This window comes from Mustela erminea, chromosome 1 (genome assembly GCF_009829155.1).
Source record: "Mustela erminea isolate mMusErm1 chromosome 1, mMusErm1.Pri, whole genome shotgun sequence".
Taxonomy (NCBI): domain Eukaryota; kingdom Metazoa; phylum Chordata; class Mammalia; order Carnivora; family Mustelidae; genus Mustela; species Mustela erminea.
In genome coordinates, this window is record NC_045614.1 from 220,024,949 (window position 1) to 220,046,239 (window position 21,291).

General features: G+C 58.8%; 2 protein-coding genes across 7 annotated transcripts; one reads left to right on the forward strand and one right to left on the reverse strand.

Annotated features, from left to right (window-relative positions):
• Positions 1–3: 3 nt before the first annotated feature.
• YBEY (ybeY metalloendoribonuclease) lies at positions 4–10,767 on the forward strand. 6 transcript variants are annotated; one of them, XR_004289139.1, is made up of 5 exons: positions 4–550; positions 1,530–1,658; positions 2,332–2,400; positions 4,422–4,773; positions 7,436–7,689. XR_004289139.1 is itself a non-coding variant. In XM_032357923.1 (4 exons), the coding sequence occupies exons 1-4, from the start codon at positions 341–343 to the stop codon at positions 7,454–7,456; spliced, it is 429 nt and encodes a 142-aa protein (XP_032213814.1). In that variant the 5' UTR covers positions 4–340; the 3' UTR covers positions 7,457–7,689. The 6 variants fall into 6 exon arrangements, 2 of the variants coding, with proteins under 2 accessions (XP_032213814.1, XP_032213795.1); XR_004289140.1 differs by having other exon boundaries at positions 4,422–4,622; XM_032357923.1 differs by lacking the exon at positions 4,422–4,773.
• C1H21orf58 (chromosome 1 C21orf58 homolog) lies at positions 7,557–19,893 on the reverse strand. Its single transcript, XM_032357842.1, is given in 12 exon segments — positions 7,557–7,643; positions 8,011–8,207; positions 8,641–8,777; positions 13,920–14,031; positions 16,516–16,671; positions 17,384–17,457; positions 18,510–18,570; positions 19,361–19,452; positions 19,536–19,635; positions 19,637–19,663; positions 19,665–19,716; positions 19,718–19,893. Coding segments are annotated over 12 exon segments (1,209 nt in total). The 5' UTR covers positions 19,864–19,893; the 3' UTR covers positions 7,557–7,588.
• Between the last annotated feature and the right edge of the window lie 1,398 nt (positions 19,894–21,291).

Genomic DNA, 21,291 nt, shown 5'->3' on the forward strand with positions numbered 1-21,291 from the left:
CGCCGGGGGCAGAAAACGCCGCGGACCGACTTCCGGTCCGTCCGCAGGGCTCGGCTCCCCCCCCCCCGGCCCCGCCGCGCGCGGGTTCCGCTCGTCTGCCGCCGCGGGGCTTCCGGCGCGCGCGGTCCCGGCGGGCGCCGCTGGCTTTGGGCCGCCCGTCCCCGTCCCCGCGCCCGCGCCCCCGCGTCGTCTCGGGGGGAAACACCGATTCTCGGCGAATTTCCCGGCCGGGACGCGCCGGCGTGAGCGTCGGCAGGACCCGCGGCGCTTCCCCGGCCGGCGTCCGCTCGGGGCCGCGACCTCGGGGCGTCCCGCAGGCGCGCGCGGCCGCGGCCCCGACATGGCTCTGCTGCTCCGCAACCTGCAGCGCGCGGTCCCCGTGCGGAGGGCGCCGCTCCGCCGCCGGCTGCAGCTGCTGCGGGCGGCCCTCGGGGTGCAGCGCTTCGACCTGGCGGTCGTCTGCGTGGACAACAGGACCATTCGGCGCCTCAACGGCGTCTACAGGGCCCGGGACGCCCCGACCGACGTGCTGTCCTTCCCGTTCCACGAGGTGAGGCGGTTCCCGGGTGCGGCTTCCGCGGCGGGCGCTCTGGGCCTGAGTTTCCGAAAACCTCCAACACCCGTGAGCGGCCCCGGCGCCGCCCCCCCCCCCCCGTCGGCGACCCCGCTGGCCCGGGGCGAACCGCGCCCTGGCGCTGCCGGGGGTCAGGAGAGGACTCGAGAGCCTCTGCGGTGTTTTTAAAGACTTGTTGTTGTAGTTGTTGATTCTAAGTCCTCTGCACCCCCAGCCAAGGTCAGACACACCCCCAGGTCAGGAGGCCTGTGCTCCACCCACTGCGCCGGCCGGGCACCCCTGCTTCGGGGATTTTAAGCGGGATACAGTAACAAACAAGTGGATAACACTGAATCTTTTCACTGGAAACGAAAAACAACACTGAGAAGGTCTTTTGAGCAAATAGAAGGTAGCGATTAGGCTGCTCCCTCCCCGCTGCCCGTGGTTGGTCCAAGGCTTCCCACACTGCTAGAGCATCAACCAGAAGGACCCTTGGAGAGCACTTTGCTGGAACACGCGTGGACTGTGTGATCCGCTAGTGTCTCCGCTAAGGAAGGAAGATGTTACAGTATAAACCTCTTCAATAGTCCCGTGGTGTTTTTTCCTAACAGGGAGGGAACATACTAATACCCTTCACATCCACCTGCAGGACTAGCTTAGTGTGAACAGCCCTCCGACGCAGGGACTGCTGGTTTCTTTTGTGGGAACGTGGAAAACCGTCTGGGACAAGTGACAAAGGACGGAAACACACAGTTGTACCCGCGCGAGCCTGTGCGACTGTGCGCTGGGAAGATGAAAGAGAGGGAAGCCGCTCCTTTGTCCCAGGTCACCTGCCAAGAGGGACTCTGCTGTAGTCCCCCCACCCTCACCTGCCCTGGGACTACTGAGTAGGGGTCTTCCAGAATGTAATCTGTAGGCCTGTCATCAGTTAGTGCCTGACGTCCTGTTCTCCAGCTCTGTATTTCCTCATTTGCAGAATGTGAAAGCAGGGGAACTTCCCCAGCCTGAAACTCCAGACGACTACAATTTGGGAGACATTTTCTTGGGAGTGGAGTATATCTTCCAGCAGTGCAGAGGAGGGGAGGACTACTTTGATGTCCTCACTGTGAGTGGGAAGCTGAAGTAAACAGGCCTGAGAACAGGGCCGTGGCCGGGACGCCCGTCTCCACACCGTCTCACGGGAAGGACGGGGTTATTGCGGGAGGGACACCTACAAGCGGGGGCAGCAAGGACCCTCTCATCATCCCACAGAGCAAGCCTAGGCCTTGGGCCCGCTTGCCTCCCTAGCAGTGTCGGCTGAGGAGAGGGCAGGAAACAGGTCAGAATTCTGCTTCCCTGGGCGATGGGACTTTCTGGCCGGGGGCGTGGCAGGAGCCCTGGCACGGACAGAGCTGCTCAGCACGGGCCTGTGCTCTGCGACCGCCATGCCAGCGGCACACCCCTGCAGGGCTGTTGTGACCCCCACCTCCCGGAGATCCCATGCCCTTCAGTGGAGGGCCAGCCCACCAGGCCTGGGACCCTCTCCTCCTAGCCCCTAGCTGCACATAGGCACCTTCTCGGCCCCAGGCACCCTCCACCTGCCCCTAGGTTCCTAAGCGCCCACCATGCATGGGCCGACTTCGCCCTCCCTTCCCTCCTCCTCCTCCCCTTCCGTCCTCCTCATCCCGTCCGTCCGTCCGTCCGTCCGTCCACCCGTCCGTCCCATCCATCGCCCCCACCCTTGGCTCAAGGATTGGTCATGATCAGTTCCTGAAGCAGCTTTTTAATTGTTCTGACAGGTGACTGCCACCCATGGGCTCTGTCATCTGCTGGGCTTCACACACAGCACAGAGGCTGAGTGGCAGAAGGTAGGAGCTGTCCCCGGTCCCTCAGGATACAGAGGGTGCAGTGCCCTGCGTGCCAGGTGCCCAGGAACCCGAGCGGCCTGAGCTGCCCCTGCAGTCAAGTACAAAAACCAAAACTGGGGGGAAAGCAGTAAATTGAGGATTTTACAAATGCCTACTTTATCAAAACAAAACAAAAGACTAACATTGTTTGTTTAAAATATGGGGCTCCCCAAATGCTACTAACTGTATTACTTATTTGCTGTTGAAAGGAAGATCTGAGCCAGGGAGACTGAATTTTATAAATTCTATAAAATTCTAATGGCTAAAAGTCAAAAATTCTTTACAAGAGAAATTGTGATGATATTTATTAGGTGGGAACAGGAGTCAGAAGATGCAGGCATCTGAGAGAGACCTACAGGGTAAAGTTATTTAGCTGTTTATTTCCCTGAGAAGTGACAATACTTGCCCCATTTTAAGGGTGTATGTTGGTATATGCACCATATTGGATTTAATAAACTCAAATTATATTTGTAATCAAATAATCAGGCTCTCTGGAAGGCACAAAAATTGTTTTTCAATGAACAAGCAAGTCTGATGCAGTTGTCCGCACATGCAGCCATCTCAGGCTGGGTCCCCACCAGGGACACTGTGGCTCTGCTTCCCCTCCAGGTGAGAGGCTGGCCCTGCTGTGGCCCCCTCGCCCCCCTCTGGCAGCATCTCAGAGAGGGCCCGTGATGTCACCTCCAGCAGGGACCCCAGCCCTCCTAGGGCTTCCCGGGGCACTGAGCACTCTTTCCCCCTGGAGGGGCGGTCCTCACACATCCCTCTCCAGTGGACTCTGGGCCCGGCTGACCCATCTGGCCTGTTCTCCTGCAGCCCCAGACAGGGGCTCCTCTTCTTTGCCCCAGACCACTACTTGGGCCCCTGGCCCCCAGTCCCGCTGCCGGCCCCACCCCTCACCCTGCAGGCAGCATGTCCACGTTTCGTGTGCACGTGCTGGGTGAGGGTGAACAGAACCAGGTCCTGCGCTTTGGCTCTGGGGGGCCACACAGCTGAGGAGCCTCACACCACAGCCATGGACGCCCCTGGGCCAGGCTGGGCGGGGGTCTCCAAGTTGGTTTGCACTCCTTTGTTTCAGATGTTCCAGAAGGAGAAGCAGGTTCTCGAAGAGCTGAACCGGCTCACTGGGACCAGGCTCCAGCCCCTGACCAGGGGCCTCTTCTGAGGGTGCTGGAGGCCCGGCACCCAGGGGGCACCCGGCGGATTCTTTAGAGTCCAGAGATGGTGGATGGCAGATGGATCCTCCCCTTTCAGGCCCCCCAGGACCAGGGACTCTACCAAAAGGAGGGCCCTGCTGGTCCCTGGTCCTCTGTGGGGCTCAGGCAAAATGGGGCAAAATGGCATGAGTGGGGCCTGACCATTTTGTGAAAGTGTAAAAGATGTGTCCATTCATGACTTCGTTCAGCACCTAGTAAACGTCATTTCGCTGTTGCAGATGAAGTAGTTCTAAGCCCTTAGGCTGCAGAGCTGGAGCACGGGGCCCTTATCCCCTGAGGTTCTGCCTGTGGCCAGAGGCATTTCCCTCTCCTGCCGCTCCAGCCCGCTCTGGAGAGTGGAACAGGCAGCCCAGGGAGGATGTGCCCCTCGCCCTCCTACCTGCAAGACACCCATTGGCTCTAGTCTCCACTTACCCCTTAAGAGCACTGTGACTTAGAGCCTTTGCTGGGTGCCTTTATGAGGGGAGGCACAAGCTGACCCTTAGCGGGGCTGCAAGCCCCCCGACAACCTCAGCCAGGTGACCCACAGCCGACATCTGCCCATCCTGGCTCCTGAGGTGGGCGCAGCCCCTGGTCAGAGTTTTTCTTGTGGACCCTACCTATGTCCTCTTTCCCGTGGCACTGCTGTGGCCAGAGCTGCTGAGCCCCAGATGCCCGTGTCCACACGGAGCTCAGTGTCTCCCAGCTCCGGGAGGCTCCCTGAGCTTGGCTGCTGCTTCCCATCTTCCCTGTTACTGTTTCCCGCCTTCTCTTCTGGTACAACAGCAAACCCGGGAGGCACCACAGAGCCTTATCTAAGCTGTTCTGGGCCCAGAGCATCGTGGGAGGAGGCCGCAGAGGTGCGCTGAGCCAACCTTGGGCCTGCACTGCCTGGGCCTCCCGGGACCGGTATTGGCAACAGCACCACGAATTCTGCCAAGGAGCTCTGAAGAGGTCACGGCAACGAAACGCAGCCTCTAATCCAGGGTTACTACAATTCTGAGAATCTGGTTTCTCCCGTGAATCCAATTGAAAAACATGAAAATGCATTTCCCACTGGATATCTTGTCAGCCTGAATTTTCCCCAGCCCCTCAAGGACCCAGAATTGGGCTTGTGGCACCCCTGAAGCCTTGTGGGGTATGCGTGCCTGCTTGTAGTGAAGCTTGTTCTCGGTAGAACATCTCAGCAAAGACCAAAGATGACCCCACAAGCTCTAGGCTCTGCGGTTCTTTTTAAGAGACTGAAGGGATCCTGAGACCCGCTACTCCTGTCAGCAGGAATTTCGTACATCCCCTGTGCCTCTGTGGTCACGTCGGGGGCACAGGCCGTAGGGAGCGCAGTTCCCCTGGGTATGGGCCTCAGCAGAGCAGCTGGGGGTGGTATGGGCAGCATAGCCAGCTTTATCAGGCAATGCCCAGTACTTCCAAAGGACCTGGTCACTTCCCCGCTGCAGCCATAGCAGTGACCCTGGGGTCCAGACCTCAGCCTCCACAAACCCCAAGCCCTCCCTTGGTTGTGCATACACCGAGCCTGTCCTGCATTTCTCGTCACCAGTGACCAGAGCTCTTCACTAACTGCTTGTCTTGTGCTCATTTTTCTTTTTTTTAAAGATTTATTTTGGGGGAACAGAGAATCTTGAGCCGACTCCCCACTGAGCCTGATGGACGATGCAGGGCTCCAGCTCACCACCCCAAGATCATGACCTGAACCAAAGTCAAAAGCTGGCCATTTAACTGACTGAGCCACCCAGCTGTCCCTAATGCTTATTTTTCTATTGATTTTTCTTTTTTATAGATTCAGAGGGGTTTTTATATGTCACTGAACACAACAGAGCATGTCACCCAGTGTCCATCTGACCTAAATCTGAGAAAAGGCCACCCCACCCAGCCTTGGGGCTCTACCTTGGCTATTTGATTCCACGTGGCACTTCTGTCCACCCTGACCTGGCCACAGTGGCCTGGTTCCAGAGCTTCTGCAAACCCAGCCTCTGCCAGGACGGGTCCCTCCTGCTCCAGGCACCCATTGGGTTCCCTGGCCTCTGCTCTCCTCTGTGTGTTCAGAGATGCAGTTGTCTCCCTCAGGTGTACATGAGGAAGCCCCGTGAGTCCCAACAGGATGGGGCTCAGAGCTTCCCGCTGGGGGCACACGTCCACACGGAGAGGGTGACGCACCCCAACTCCACGGGACGGAAGCTCCGGTGCTCAGAACCCACCCAGACCCGCCCCACCCCTTATCACCCCCTTAAGTAGACCAGTCGATGTCAGTAAGCATTGCCCGAGTTCTGTGAGTGGCTCTAATCAAACCCGGAAAGGGGTTTATGGGAACCTCTGCTCCCTGACCCAGCAGGTCGGAAGCACAGGGGACAACCTGAGTTTGCAACTGGCACAGGGCAGTCTCATGGGACTGAGTCCTCTGCAGGCAGATGGTGTCGGAACCGAGAGGGACCGCAGAACCCCCAGCTGCTGCAGAATCCGTGACTACAAGCGTCTGTTCTGTGTGCAAGTAACGGAGGTTCACAGGGAAGTGCTGGGTTTTCCGTTGGACGCAGACAAAACCATTCTTCCAATTTATTAGGCCAAGAAAGCCAGCTTCTGCCAAACTTCTTCCCTATATTGAATTAATAGTTATGTTGAGAAATAAAACTGAATAGGAAAACCATGTTAGAAAATGTTAATGTGAAAATAAAAAATTGAGTTAGACCTTTTTTTTTTTTAACAGATTTTATTTATTTGACAGAGACACAGCGAGAGAGGGAACACAAGCAGGGGGAGCGGGAGGAGAAGCAGGCCTCCCGCTGAGCGGGGAGCCCGATGCGGGGCTCAATCCTAGGACCCTGGGATCGTGACCTGAGCCAAAGGCAGACACTTAAGGGACCGAGCCCCCCAGGCACCCCTTGACTTAGATCTTTAATCGCGTTTCACAAAGCACATTCATGCCAGGCACACCCTGGGGGTGCCTGCCGCTGTCCGGCCTGCGAGGCTCCCCGAGGCGGCCCCCCTGACGGAGCTGAGCGGCAGGCCAGGTCCTCAGCCACCTGCTTCCATCCGCTTCCCAGGCCGGCGAGCCACCCAGCCACCCAGCACTTCCCGTTCTGGCGAGCCTGCAGCATCCGAGGAGGTAGCACGGTGGGCGCTTGCTGCCTTGCAACTTAGGGCACAAGAGAGTTGACCCCAAAGGGGACTGATGAGAACATGTGTAGCACTTAAAAATGACATTTAAATGAAAATGTCACAACAGCAAGGGATGGGGCGCCTGCCTTTGGCTCAGGTCATGACCTCAGGGTCCCGGGTCCACTGAGCGGGGAGCCTGCTTCTCCCGCTCCCTCTGCCCCGCACGCATGCGCACACGCTCTCAAATAAGTAAATCAATGAATACATCTTTAAAAATACATAATTAAAACAACAAGGGAACACGATTCCACCCAGAAAGCAAAGGTCAGGACAAGTGAAGAGAGTAACCGTGACATTCAGAAGCCCCGACAACCAGAGGAGCAAACAGGCAGAGAAAGCCCCCTTTCCTCAGGCCCCACTGAAGGAACCACGTTCAACCCCGAGCGTCTCCCTTCCAGAAGACCGGGCGGTGCTGGCCAGCAAGGACAACAGTGAAGGCACGTCTCCTCCAGGGAGACCCCGGCTGGTGGCCTGTGCCATCCCCCCAACAGGAGCCCTCCCCACCGTCCCCGCCCTGGGGGGCAGACCGAGGGCCTACTTAGTGTCATATGTGACCCTGTTTATGGGGTTTCTCCCACGGGAAGGCTTCAACGTGTAAGCAGCTAACCCCATCCGCCTTTTCTCGGCAGCTCCTGGGCCGTCTCTCCTGACAGAACACTGCACTCCCCCCGGACTCTCAGCCCTGCCCCCGGAGACCAGGCTGCAACCTTTCGCCGGGCCTCTCCGACCGCACCCAGGGGGGGACCAGGTCCCGAGGCTCACCAGAGTCCACGTGCGGAGGCTCACACACCCGGAGCTGGTGCGGGCTGGACGCCGTCAGATGCCACCCTGGGGAAGCTGGGACACGTGGGTGCGGTCACCGCTTGGGCCCGGCCCGCAGACCCCACACTACAGGTGAGCCATGCGGCCGGGGCTCAGGGGAGGGTCCCCACAGCCCTGCTCATACTGGGCTGGAGGGACGCCCCAAGCCACAAGCAGCCTCCCCTGGAGGGGGGCATGGGGTCCGTTCTCAGACTGGGGCCTCCAGGGCCCGGTGTTGCAAGGACCCACCTGCAAGACGACAGGAGGGCCTTTCCGGATTCCCTGCTTCGGCCTGGGCCCCGATAAAGACGGGCCCGCAGGCTTGTCAGCAGGGGTGAGGAGGTGCGACCCAGGCTCTAAGGTTACTCCCACCCTACGGACTGGGAAGCTGGCCTTGACTTACGGGCTAAGGGCCGCTGGGGCGGGCCCGGCCAAGTGGCGGAGGGCCGGCAGGACGCTGGAGGCAGGTGGGAGGGCCGTGGCCGAGACCACCGCGGGCCACGTGGAGTACCCGGCCAGGGAGCCAGGTGCCGGGATGGCCTGCAGGGGGGCTGGGGGCGCGTAGTGGTGGTGGTGGTGCACGGAGGGCGGCTTCGGCCTCTAGGCTCGCGGGAGGACAAGGGGACCCGCTGTAGGTCCTCAGCACAGCCCACGCACCAGCCCGTTGTAGGGGAAGGGGTGACGAGGAGCCGAGGGTGGGGAGGAAGAGAGGCAGGGAGAGGCAGGGAGGGAGCAAGGAAGGGAAGGGGCAGGGAGGGAGCAAGGAAGCGAAGGGGCAGGGAGGTTCCAGCCGAGCTCGTTGGCTCCGGAGGCAGCTTCTGGGCCCCAAACCGCGGAACTCGAACTCTGTCCGCTTCTAGGTGGGACTAGCGAGCGCCAGAGCGTTTCACAAGCAGGTCACAGACTCAGGAGTCGGACCTGTGCTTTTCAGAGTCGCACCGATGCATGGACGTGCAGAAGAAGAGCCACCCAGGCCCTCTGGTTTTGATCCGGGCGGCCTCTTTACCTCCAGACCTGCCCCAGCTGAGCCTACCTGGGGGATAGGATGCGGGGGCGCTGCCGGTGGTCCCCAGGACGGCGGAAACGCTGCGGGCAGGGCTTGGAGCATCAGGTTCTGCATGAGGATCTGGTGCATCTGGGCGTTCTGCATCAGCATCATCTCCAGCATGTCTGAAAGGAGAGGCAGGCGAGAGGGGCCCCATGACTCACACACCCCACGCGCACCACCAGGCCTGGCCCAGCACAAGGCTTTAGGGCTTCGCAGAGGCCGAGACGCACTCAGCACTCCACCAGCGAGAGGCGCTCCAGGCACAGGCGTCCGGGGATGGTTCTGAGGTTCTGCAGCTTCTGGGCTGGAGGGTGTGTGTGCCTGGCGGGCTGTTGAGGGTGTCCGGCTGGGCTCCGAGAGGCTGCTCCGCTTCTGCTACATGACGGCCCCCGAAAGCTGTGTCCACGTCCTAACCCCCCTGACCTCCGAATGTGACCTCATTTAGAAAATTTTTGCAGACAAAACAAGAATCTTGAAATGAGATCATCCGGCATTATCCAGGCCGTACATCCAAGACGAGCGTCTTCGTAACAGAGGCAGAGGGAGGCTCGACACAGCAGAGGGGAGGCCGCATGGAGACGGGGCGGGAACGGGACCACACGGCCACAAGCCAGGACCGCCCGGAGCCGCTGCTGGATGAGGCAGGAAGGGACCCCCCACCCCCACCCAAGAGCCTCTGGAGGGAACCTGGCCATGTGACACCCGGATTTCAGAATTCCGGCCTCCAGACAGAGAGAGAGCACATCCCTATTGTTTTCAGCTCCCAGGCCTGAGGCCCCAGGAAACAAATCTCTTCACCAGTCCTGGGTACTATGAAGCAAACACATTTTTGTCTGTGTGGGAGGTAAACATGGGTTCTTTCCACAACATCGAGGCCCCTGGAAATCAGGCAGCCCCCAAGACCAGAGGCAGGCAGGTCCCTAAACCACTCACATCCCCAGTCAAAAAAGGGGAGGCTGGTGGTTGGACGGGACTCCTTCAGGGCTGTCCAGGAGCGGGGTACACAGCAGCCTTCCCACTGGAGTGGGCCCCTTGTCTCTAGCCTGCCCTCCCTGCGGCTGCTAGCCAAGCCTCCATAATCACACCAGCCAAGTCCTTAAAATACGTCTCTCTCTCTCTCAACGCGCCCTGTTGGTTCTGTTTCTCTGGAGACCCTTGATTAACAGATTGTGTCGCAGGCCTGAGAGCAGTGGGGTGGGGGATGGGGGCACGGAGCCAGGTTCCCACAGCGAGACAGCGGCAGGAGCTCAGGTTCCCTGCAGGAAGAGAATGTGCAGGGGCTGAGTCTGGCAGCCCCGTTCTGGGTGAAGACCCTTGAGGAGACCCACGTGGGGCCGGGCCTGGCCAGCTCACGTGTCCCCGGAAAGCTTCCCACTGAGCAAAACCAGCCTGTGAAGGCTGGATGAGAGGAAGGTCCGGACAGGGACAGACACAGTGTAACTGCCTCAGGGTAAGGGGCACACGTTGGTGTCATGGGGAAACACAGTCTTCAGGACATGGCACCCAGCCACTCTGATATCTGTGGCAAAGATACCACCAGTCCCTAACTCAGAGCTCATAAAATCTATTCCAGGTGGTTCATAAACCTCAATGGGAAAAGTAAACCAACTGTAGAATGTCTTCATGACCTTGAGTGGGTAACGGCTTCTTACACAGTACAGCAAAGACCCCAACCCCACAAAGAAAAAGCCTGAAGAACTGAACCTTATTAAAAATTAAGAACTTGTGTTCATCCAGAGACACCACAAAGAAAGCGATTGGCAGTCCGCGTATCAAAAAGGACCCATCCATCGTCCTGGGATCGAGCCCCACATGGGGCTCTCTGCTCAGTGGGAAGCCTGCTTCCCTCTCTCTCTCTCTGCATGCTTGTGGTCTCTCTCTCTGTGTCAAATAAATAAATAAAATCTTTAAAAAAAACCACTGTGACTGGAGAGCATGGTCAGCTGAACAATGGCCCCTGGCGTGTACATACCCTCATACCTGGAACCTGTGACCTGAGTTTCTTTACGTGGTGACAGTGATGTTGCTGATGTGATTAGGAATCTTGGATTGGGGCGCCTGGGGGCTCAGTCAGTGAAGCATCTGTCTTCAGCTCAGGTCATGATCTGGGGTCCTGGGAATGAGCCCCGCATCGGGCTCCTGCTTGTCCCTCTTCCTCTGCCCCCCACTCATACTCATACTCTCTCTCAAATAAATAGATAGGATCTTAAAAAAAAAAAAAAAAAAAGAACTTTGGATGCTAACAACCCAATGTCCATCAACAAATGAAGGGATAAAAGACCACGGTCTGTGCATACCACGGAGAACTGTTCAGCCTTAAAAAGGCAGGAAAGTCTGCCGCCTGCCACCACACGATGACACTTGAAGACGTTCGTTACTCCACACGAAATAAACCAGCGACAGAGGGACAAATACTCTAGGATTCCTCTCCTCGGAGGTGCTTGGAGTCATCCAATTCCAAGACAGAGTAGGCGTGTGTGCTGGGGCTGGCAGGAGGGGCCTGGATGCAAGATGGAAAGTTCTGAAGATCTGTCGCTCAGCCATGCGGGCCCAGTTAACACTACTTAAACGAGTTTAAGGTGGGAAATTTTATGTGTTTTTACCACAATTTTTTTAAGATTTATGTATTCACTTGAGGGGGTTGGAGAGAGCACACATGCACGGGGGGTGGGGGAAGGGCAGAGGGAAGGAATATCCCAAGAAGACTCCCCACTGAGCAAAGAACCCAGCGTGGGGCTCGATCTCATGACCCTGAAGTCGCAACCTGAGCTGAAGCCAGGAGTCGGACGCTTAACTGACTGCGTCACCCAGGGGCCCCTACGACAGTTTTTAAAATTAATTAATTTTTGAAAAAGAATCCTGAGGTGGGGAGATTATCCTGGATTATCTGGGTAGACCCAACATAATCACAAGGGCCCTCAGGAAGTGGTGAGAGAAAATAACTATCAGTTTAGATCTGAATGTTCAGCAAAACTCGTATTTTTTTTTAAAGGGGAAATAAAAACATTCGCCAGAAAACAAACACTGAGGAGCTTCAAGAGTCTGTTGTCAAGGAACGTGGAAAGGATTTATTTCAAGATGACAGGATGGTTCCAGAGGGCGGTCTGAATACAAAAAAGCGTGAGTAGGTTGTCAGGGGTGATTTCTGGTGTCTAGTTTGGGAAGTTGTTCTGAACGAGGAAAAGTGGGGCACCTGTGGGGTCATTAAGCCTCTGCTTTCAGCTCGGGTCACGATCCCAGGGTCCTGGGATCGAGCCCCTCATGGGGCTCCCTGCTCAGCGGGAGTCTGCTTCTCCCTCTCCCACTCCCCTGCTGTGTTCCCTCTCTCACTGTGTCTCTCTCTGTGTCAAATAAATAAATAAACTCTTTTTAAAAAATAGAAATGAGGGGCGCCTGGGTGGCTCAGTGGGTTGAGCCTCTGCCTTCGGCTCAGGTCATGATCTCAGGGTCCTGGGATCGAGCCCCGCATCGGGCTCTCTGCTCAGCGGGGAGCCTGCTTCCTCCTCTCTCTCTGCCTGCCCCCCTGCCTACCTGTGATCTCTGTTAAATAAATAAATAAAATCTTAAAAAAAAATAGAAATGAAAGTGAAGAGCAGCAGTGGCTGGGTGGGAGGTGGGGGGCGAGCGTGCGGCAAGCTCCTCCCACCACTGCAGAGAGGCAGCTCCGGACCCCACGCATTCGTCTTCCTGTTAAAGCCCAATGAACGGGAAAATGAATACATGAAGGATAAGCAGAGTCAGACCTATAAGTACAGAGAACAGCCTCATGGCCGCTGGTGGTCGGAGGCGTGTGGGGTCTGGGGAGAGAGCGGCGGGTCAGCCGGGTCCGGACGGAGTCATGGGGCAGCAGGCGTGGCGGAGGGATGTGGCCTCCGACACTGCCGGGTGTGCACACAGCTCCAGGGAGGGTCCGCTGCTTCAGATCTCCGGCTCACCTTTGGAGCTCGTCGCGGGTAAGGCGTGCAGTGAGGACTTGACGCTACGTGGGACAGCAAGACACGTACGGACGGACACGGACGGTCACGGAAGGACACGGACGGACACAGACGGACACGCACGGACACGCACGGACACGAACGGACACGGACGGACACGTACGGACACGGACGGACACGGACGGACACGCACGGACACGCACAGACACGGACGGACACGCACGGACACGGACGGACACGCACGGACACGGACGGACACGCACGGACACGCACGGACACGGACGGACACGCACGGACACGGACGGACACAGACGGACACGGACGGACAAAGACGGACACGCACGGACACAGAAGGACACGGACGGACACGGACGGACACGGATGGACACGGACAGACACGGACGGACACGGACGGACAGATACATACGGACACATGGACACAGACAGACACAGATGGGCACATACGGACACATACTGAAGATGTCACTTTTCACCCCGATACTGTCTCCTTCCCCTCTACCCCCATGAAGGCGCGTGGACGTCGGTCTCCAGCCACTGAGAGCGCGGGTCCAGGCGCACTGGCATCTGGAACCACGGGCGTGTGCTGAAGTGTGTCAGGGGAGGAAGGAGGCTGGGGCCCCGGCTGAGCCACGGGAGGCCCACGGGACCGATGGAAGCTGGTGGCCGTCGCGAGCACAGGACTGAGAACACGACCCAAGCCCCGCCCCAGCTCCCGCACCCAGCGCCATTAGTCCTGGGGAGCAGGGCTTGGAGGGACTTGCGCTCACTGCCTGCCGAGTTGGGGCCACGGACGTGCACACGCGTCAGCTCACACCCAACTGTGCACTTCGAAGTTGTGCAGTTTCCCTGCCCTCTCCCGGTGGCGGTTTTAGATCTCAAGTTTCTAGAACTCACTGAAGGAGCACGTGGGCGGCTCCGTGGCTCTGTGGCTCCGGTCATGACCTCAGGGTCATGTGATCGGGCCCGCAGGGCAGCACGGGTGTCGGGCATTGGGCTCTGCGCTCCCGGCGAGCCCGCTTCAGATTCCCTCTCTCCCTCTGCCCCCCAACAAAGCAAAACAAAACAAAACTCATTGAAAAGGAGAAGCAGTTTAGCCCAGGTTTTTACAGCTGGTTGGGCTGGGCCCAGTTCTCCTCCCTCGGAATACCTCTAAGGGTTTCTTAAAGTTAAAATCATTTCATGTTGCTACTATGTAGCTTTGACTGAGTAGCCAAATGCTGACCCTCAAGACTATCCTGTCTACAAAATATTTTTTGTTTCTTTAGAGAATTTTATAAACCCATCGCAGTATTAATACAGAAGACTTACCTTCCTTAATACTTCCTGATCTTTGAGTGGGGAAGGCCTGGAGAGGGGGGGTCTGTGCGATGAGGGGCTGCTGGGGCAGCTGTTGAATGACGGTGGCAGGAGGCTGGGGGCCCTACAAAGAGCCGGATGATTAGCTCCCTGAACGCGCCCCGGGGGGACTGTGACCTACAGTGTGCACCCACCCACTCCGCCATCTTTCCATCCACCCAAGAGGAACTTGAAACGGTCAACCCTACGCATCGAACAGGACATGATCTGTTATGAAGGTCTGTGTCCACCCCCAGAATTCGTATGTTGAAGCTCTAACCTCCAGTGGGACTGTATTTGGGGATCAGGCCTGTGAAGAGGCTTATAAGGTTTAGTGAGGTCATTAGGGTGACATCCTGATCCCACAGGGCTGGTGGCCCCATAAAAAGGGAGATGCCAGAGAGCTTCCTCCGTCTGCCATGTGAGCACAGGGAAGGCCATCCGTGTGCAGGCTGGGAGAAGCACTCACGCCCGGACGCTGACTGGCCGGTACCCCGATCTTGGGCTTCCACCTCCAGAAATGTGAGAAAATAAATTTGTTGCTTAAGCTGCCCGGTCTGTGGTGGTTTTTTATGGGAGCCCCAGTACACTACCACATAGTGTGTTTCTTAAGAGAGAGAGAGAGCCCGTGCGTGCGCGTGGGTGGCGGTGGGTGGGGGAGTCATAAGCAGGCTCCACGCCCAGTGCGGAACCCAACGCCTAATGTGGGGCTCGATCCCACCACCCCAAGATCATGACCTGAGCCGAAAATCACGCGTCAGACGCTGAACCGACTGAGCCCCCAGGTGCCCCAACACACAGTATGTGTCACGTTTGCCACATGCCCTGTCTTCAGGAGAGGAAGCTGATGTCTGGTTTCACTGATTCTGTTCCCAGGAGCAGGTCATGAAGATGACCTCCAGCTTCCCTCCAGCGAGAAGCACACACGGCAGGTGTCGGTCAGACACCGTCCACCTCACTCCCCTTCTGGGTGAACAAGGCCCGGACCTTGTCCTCTTTCCCAGCTCCCAGAAGCGATGGCATAAGCCTCTGCAGGGGCCGGCAGGGAATGGTTGTGGCTTTGTGGGCACTCTGGCCTGGGCAGCAACGGCTTCTCTCCGCCGGTGGGGCTCCAGAGCAGCCACCACAGGCGGGCTGGAGCTGGTGACACGTCACTGTGGGCACTGAGATGCACGTTTCACATCATTTTTATACTTTACAAGCCGTTCTTCTTCGATTTTCCCCCATTTTTCAGAAAATTTCACTTACTTGAGAGAGAGAGAGCGAGAGCACGAGCAGAGGGAGATCCACAAAGCGAGGGCGCCCCTCCCCCACACATTTAAAAGTGTAAGACCATCCTCAGCGTACAGGTTGCACAAAGTCAGAGGGCAGGGGAGCTTTGGCCCATAGCCGCACGTTGCTATCTGCTGCGTAGACAGCTGAAGCTACAGCTGCCCTGGCTTGGGGGACACCCTGCCTCAGGGTCTCCGAGTCCAGTATCAAGGAAATTCACAGTACCAACCAAAGGCCCTACTTGCTCTTTTGCTGTCCCCGGGGTGGATGGAAAGACACACGCAGAACTGGGCCCCCATGGCTTGCTGGGAATTCAGTGAATGTGTTTGGGAATGAGGGGGACCTCATGCCCCAACCCCCACCATTCCCACCCTTCCTAGAAAGAGGTTCCAGTGTTGGAAGATCCAAAGGCACATGCTGGGAACGGGATATCTGGAGCCTGGACACAGCCCAGGGGCAACGGGGGCTCTAGGAGCTCGGTTAGCCCAGATCCGTCCCCGATCTGGTGTTGCCCCTTCTCACTCTGTGCTGTGTGCCGCCACGTCTTCTTCCAAAGAACAAACACCCTCCAGGTCACATGCCTGGTCTGTCGGAGCTAACCGTCTCCCCAGCCAGCTGGTCCAGAACCTTTGCAACGTGGTCCTGCCCACCTCCTCGGCCTTCTTTCTCCCCAGGGCCTGGATGAGCCCCGACCCGGGCTTCTGTCCCTGCCTGCACTCGCCTGCCCTCAGATATATTCTCTTCTGCTTAAGAAAGTCTGGGTTGCGTTCCACGGCTTGCCACCAGAGTGCTGACTCGAGGTGTGGGGCTCTCAAACCTGGAGCTCGTTCACCTTTTCAAAGTCTGCCCTTGGGAGTAGGGTCTTAGGGTTCCCCTGGTTATTAAGAAATTTTGAGAAAGAGTTGACATACTTCCTCCCCCAATGCAGGGCCCACCTGATGCTGAATACTTCTGTCTCTCGTGTAAAGGCTAGGACCCGAGAGTCAGGAGCCCAGATGGGGGCCCCAGGCTCTCCTCTGTAATGAGGGATAAGACCCCCATGCCCCCTGAAGCCGGTTTCCAGGGCACCTGTGAGGGCCACAGAGAGGAACCACCTAGCTCCCTGTCCAGTGTCCTGGACATGGGAAATGCAGCCCCTGTTGGTTCCAAGGGGACTGACCCTCTTGGGGAGCCTTCACACGCTGCCACGGAGGTGAGCCTTGAGACCACGAGGACCCCCACTCTCTGCTTAGATGACAGTCTCTTTGGGCACCACACCCTCCCTCATCGCTTCTGCCATCGGCTCTTGAACACTTACTGAGCATTGGATAATATGTGGCGGCTCCACGGCTGGCGGGGGCAGGGAGTAGATGCCCACAGGGGGCACCTCTGGAGGCAGTGCGGACCCATGGGCTCCTCCTCTGGTCATCCCGCTCCGGCCTTGGGCCTGGGAGGCCTCTAGGAGACGCTGTTCCTGCAACCACAAGGCAGAACTGCTGCGCCCAGGGAGGGACGGCCACAGCCAGGAGGGGTGGGCACGGCCACCCAGGGCAGGCCCGCACTGCACCGCGGCCCCAACACCTGGACTGTGGTCCTCAGGCGGGAGGGGCCTCAGGGCTGCAGGCTTGGCGTCCTCCTGGCCCACTCGGGCCCCAGGCTCCTCGTGGGGGCCACACATAGGAACAGCCCTCCGTCTTACGTGGCGGGGAGGGGAGGGAGCTTAGAACTTCTTAAGTTTACCGAATAACTGACTGGTTTCCGGTTGGTCTTTTTGTCCAGCCCACAGAGTACGTTCTCTTTCTGGCATTCGATCGTAACTACACATTTGGACCTGATTCACCGCTTCACGCGGTCATTCCCTGGTTTAGTTTGGATGAAGCCTTTGGCCACCTTGAAATCCCACTTTGTGTAGGAATGGGGCCCTTTGCCCAGCATTTCGCCCTTAGAAACCACCGTGCGACCAAAGCAGGGATTTTCAGCTCAGTCCCCTGCTAGAACCTGACAACAGAAAACCTGCACGCAGGCCTTGACCTCTCCCGGGGCGTGGCGTCCCAGCTGCTCCTGTCCATCCCCAGCGCCCCTCCAGTCAAGGCCGGCAGGGGACCCGCGCCGGGTCCAGAAAGCCCTCCCGCGTGCCTCTGGCCTGGTCATGATCCTGTCCACACAGCGGGGGACAGGCGGCCTACCCAGAGTCTCCGCAGAAGCGCTTGCCTCCTCCTCAGAGCGTCCAGCAGGGCCGCGTCCGGCCTGTGCTCATTTCCTGCGTGGAAGGATCATCTTACTTCTGAGGGGCTGCAGTCACACCAGGCGGGTCCCCATGCAGGGCCAAGCACCACACTGCCCTGCAGCAGGGAGCCTTTCCTCGGACTCTGCTGGATGCTGGAGAGAGGGACAAGGTCCTGACGGGGCTTGGTCCTGAGTATGACTGGACTGTGATCCTGGCCTCTTGCCACTGGCAGCCATCGGGGCCCCAGGCAGCCTGGGGGCTGGTCTGGTCCCCTGAGCCTCAGGTATGTCCTCTGCGGCTTCCCAAGTGAGGGGTCCCATCTCGAGAGGAGACTCCAGACAGGGTCTGGCCTTTCCTCCTCTGGCACAGCACACCCATTCCCCAACCCCAGATCTGAGGGTGCCCAGAGCAGCCTGTCCTCTGGGAGGGGGGTGGTCCCCACTGCCCTGGCCCACACTTAGTGGTTCTGCTCTTGCCTGGTGGCCCGGTGGCCTGGTTTGGAGTTCCCTGTCTGGGTTTGAGCTCTGGGCTCTGCCTGCTGCCCTCACACGTCTCCTGGAGCTCCCACGGCTAAAGGCACTCTTCCCCGTAACAAGGAACAGGGAGTGTCCTCCTACGCCTGCCTTGCACCTTATCAGGACGTCCCTGAACCTGGACACTGCTACCTGGAGAGCAGTCCTCTCTTCTAGTTCGTGTGTGCCCACATGACAGGTTGAACCCCGCGAACCCGCCACCCTAGAACAGGATTCGAATCCAGTGGCCACTTCTGAGCTGGACAACTAAGGGCAGATGATCAGACCTCTCTGGACTCCCTTCTCTTACCTGCAGGCCGGGAACGACGAATGTATCCCCTCTCGGGTTTTTGTGAAGGTGTGACTGACAGAGCACAGTGTGTGTGTGTGTGTGTGTGTGTGTGTGTGTGTGTGCGCGCGCGCGGGCATGTGTGAGTGTGAGTGTGTGAAGATGCCCTTTCAACCCTGCACACAAGGGAGGAGAAGCAGGACAGTCTTGTTGAGATCGGGAGGAGGGAAGGGGCCAGGAGGAAGTCTCGTGCCCGGGCGGCTTCCAGCAGCCCGGGCTCTTACCAGCTCGGAGCAGGGGGTCCTCAGAATCCCCTTCCACAGCCTCATGCTCTTGCTCCAGCTTCTGTGTCGAGAAGGACGGACAGAGTGAGTGGGTGGGTCTGGGTCGAGGAAGGAGCACCTGCCCCAGGGGGCCTGAAGGGACCAGTGGCCCAGAGGAGGGAACTGGGATAGAGTTGGGGAGCGGGGAGGTGGCGAGGGTCGTCCATACTCTCTTAGGGACGGTGGGCCTCACACTTTCCATTCGGGGCACACGAGTTCCACCTTGAAATCTTAGGGCAGATGCGCTAATATGAACGGCCCCTTTCAAGCAACTTTCTGCAGAGTCTGACCCAGGCCAGCCCCATGTCCCTGACCACCCCTGTCTTCTTGAGCCCTGGGCTGAGCAGCACAGTCTGAACCTCTCCTGGGAGGACCCCTGCCGGTCCGTCCACACTGGCCTTGGGCCACCCAGAAGGAAGCACCGGGCTGGTGCGTGGAGGCCAGGAAGAGGGCTGTCGGGACGGGTCCGAGGCCGGCGTATGCGGCTGTGGATCCCGCACCAGCCGGGGCCTCTCTTCTCCAAGCACTGAAGCTGGAAGGCTCTGTGGGGGAGTTCTGTGGGCCCTGGAAATGCTCTGGGTCATGGGTGCATCCAGCCTCCTGGCTGAGAAGCTGCCAGAAGAACCTAGTTGGTTCTGCATATGCAGAGAAAAACAAAAAATGAGAAATGACAGTCCTTCATCATAAGGCTGAAAAGCAGGAGACGGTGTTTTGCCTTGGCAGCAGGAGGACACCGACAGGGCTCCTGACGTACCTTCTAAATCTGTGCTTCTTCGACAAGTTGTTGGAAACATGATTGCCCCCGGCCTTACCTTCTCCAAGAGCTTCAGGGTGAGTCGGGTCATTGCCTCGGCCACTGAGGAGTCCAGCATCCTAGGACGGTCCCTCCCTGGTCTCAGGTTATCTGCAAGCAAGGAGTGCTCGGCTGGAGAGAAGCCGTCCCAACCCTGGTGTCTTTGAAGGATTCCTGAGCCGGGCTGAGTTTACCTCCAGGAGACTGGCCGCTGCTGCCAGAGGAGAGCGTGTGGGAGCGTGGCCAGGTCCCCCTAGAGGACCATGTGGCCTCGGTGGTTGCTAGGTGCTGCAGCTAGGTGCTGCAGACACAGGAAGGCCCCGCGGGGGCCAGGTTTCCGCGGAGACTCCTTCCCAGGCCCCGCCTGGTCCCGCGCAGGAGTTGCCTATAAACACTGCTCATCTCCAGGTGCAGCTGGGCGGGCCTTATTGGGCAGGCAATGAGCAGCAGCTGGGGCCAGAGGGGACAGCGTGAGGCCCTGGGGCAGGGGGGTGGGGAGACAGTCCTGACTCTCCCAGGCATTGCCGCACCTTCAGGACTGGGCCCCGAAGAGTACGGGGTAGGAGCGGGGGGCAGCTGCGTGCACCCCCACGCACGGCCGGGGCTCCTCTCCCCTCAGCCTTGTTACCTCCAAGGGGCCGGCAGGCCCCCTGCCCCCTCTAGGGACCCTCAGAGCCAGACGGGAGTGAAGCCTGGACACCCGGAGGACGGTGGGGGCACCACATCCCTGTGATTGCAGGAAATTCTGGGCGGCAGAGGGGGCAGCACAGGGAGCTGACCAGTGACTTCTCTGGGGCTTCCCGTGGGGCTTCTCGGTGGCACTACCCCACAGGACACAGGGCCACACGGGGCTACACTCCTCCAGGAGGGATTGTGATTGCAGGATTGGGGCTGCCCTGTGGGGATCCTGGCCCAGAGAGGGCAGGCGACCTCGGGACAGGACCCCTGGTCAGGTCAGGAGTTGGTGGCTGGAGACACAGCAGCAGGGATGGGGCGGGGAGGGGCCCTGGGCTGGGGGGGGTAGGAGGAATCCGCTCACAGGGCTGGGGTGGGGGGGAGGAATCCGCTCACAGACGGCCCCTCCTCCATGAGGCCCAGCCAAGGCACTTGTATCAGAGGCCAGAATTTGGCTAAAAGTCCCTTAAATTGCCCGTACACTTCAGTGTTCAGGGTTTCCTGCGCATCACAGCCCCAGCATTCAAACCGCAGGTCTGAGTGTGCACGGAGGGGAGTTCACTGAGCCACTCTGGCAGCCAGGAGACAATCCCCGTGGCTGACGTCACACACCCTGGCGTGAGTTTGTTAGGCGGTTTTTTAAAAATGAAGTTATTTATTTAAAAAGTTTGTATTTACAGAAAAATCAGGAAGATGGTGCAACAGAGCTGTCACCCTGCGGGCGCTCCCCCCACCCCCTGCCACTGCTGACCTCAGCCCCCATGGCCCGGCCCGGGTGCTTCTTCAGCCACAGCTATTTTTATCCCCTTTCCGGAGTCCGGGTGCGCGGAGGTCCCTGTGCAGCTCACGGAGTGGGGGTTCGGTCTCCTCCTTGGGTTGAGCATCTCAACATCTCATTAACACCAGCGACGCGGGCGGAGACCGGGAGCTGCCGCAGGGCTGTGCTGTGACCCAGGAGCGCTCTCCGGGGCGGTTTCCAGCCTCCGCCGAGGGGTCGGCGGGGCCCGCGGGGGTCGTGGTTGCGTGGACCACCGACTCGCCGCGCGAGGCGCCATGGTTATCACGAAGACGAGGACGATTTTTACGATTTTATCTATTTATTTGACAGACCGAGACCCCGAGCAGGCGCGGGGCGGGGGCAGCAGGCTCCCCGCCGAGCAGACAGCCCGACGCAGGGCTCGATCCCGAGACCCCGAGACCACGACCTGAGGCGAAGGCACAGGCTCAACCCGCGGAGCCCCGCCGGCGCCCCGGGCGCTCCCGCCGTGACCGTCG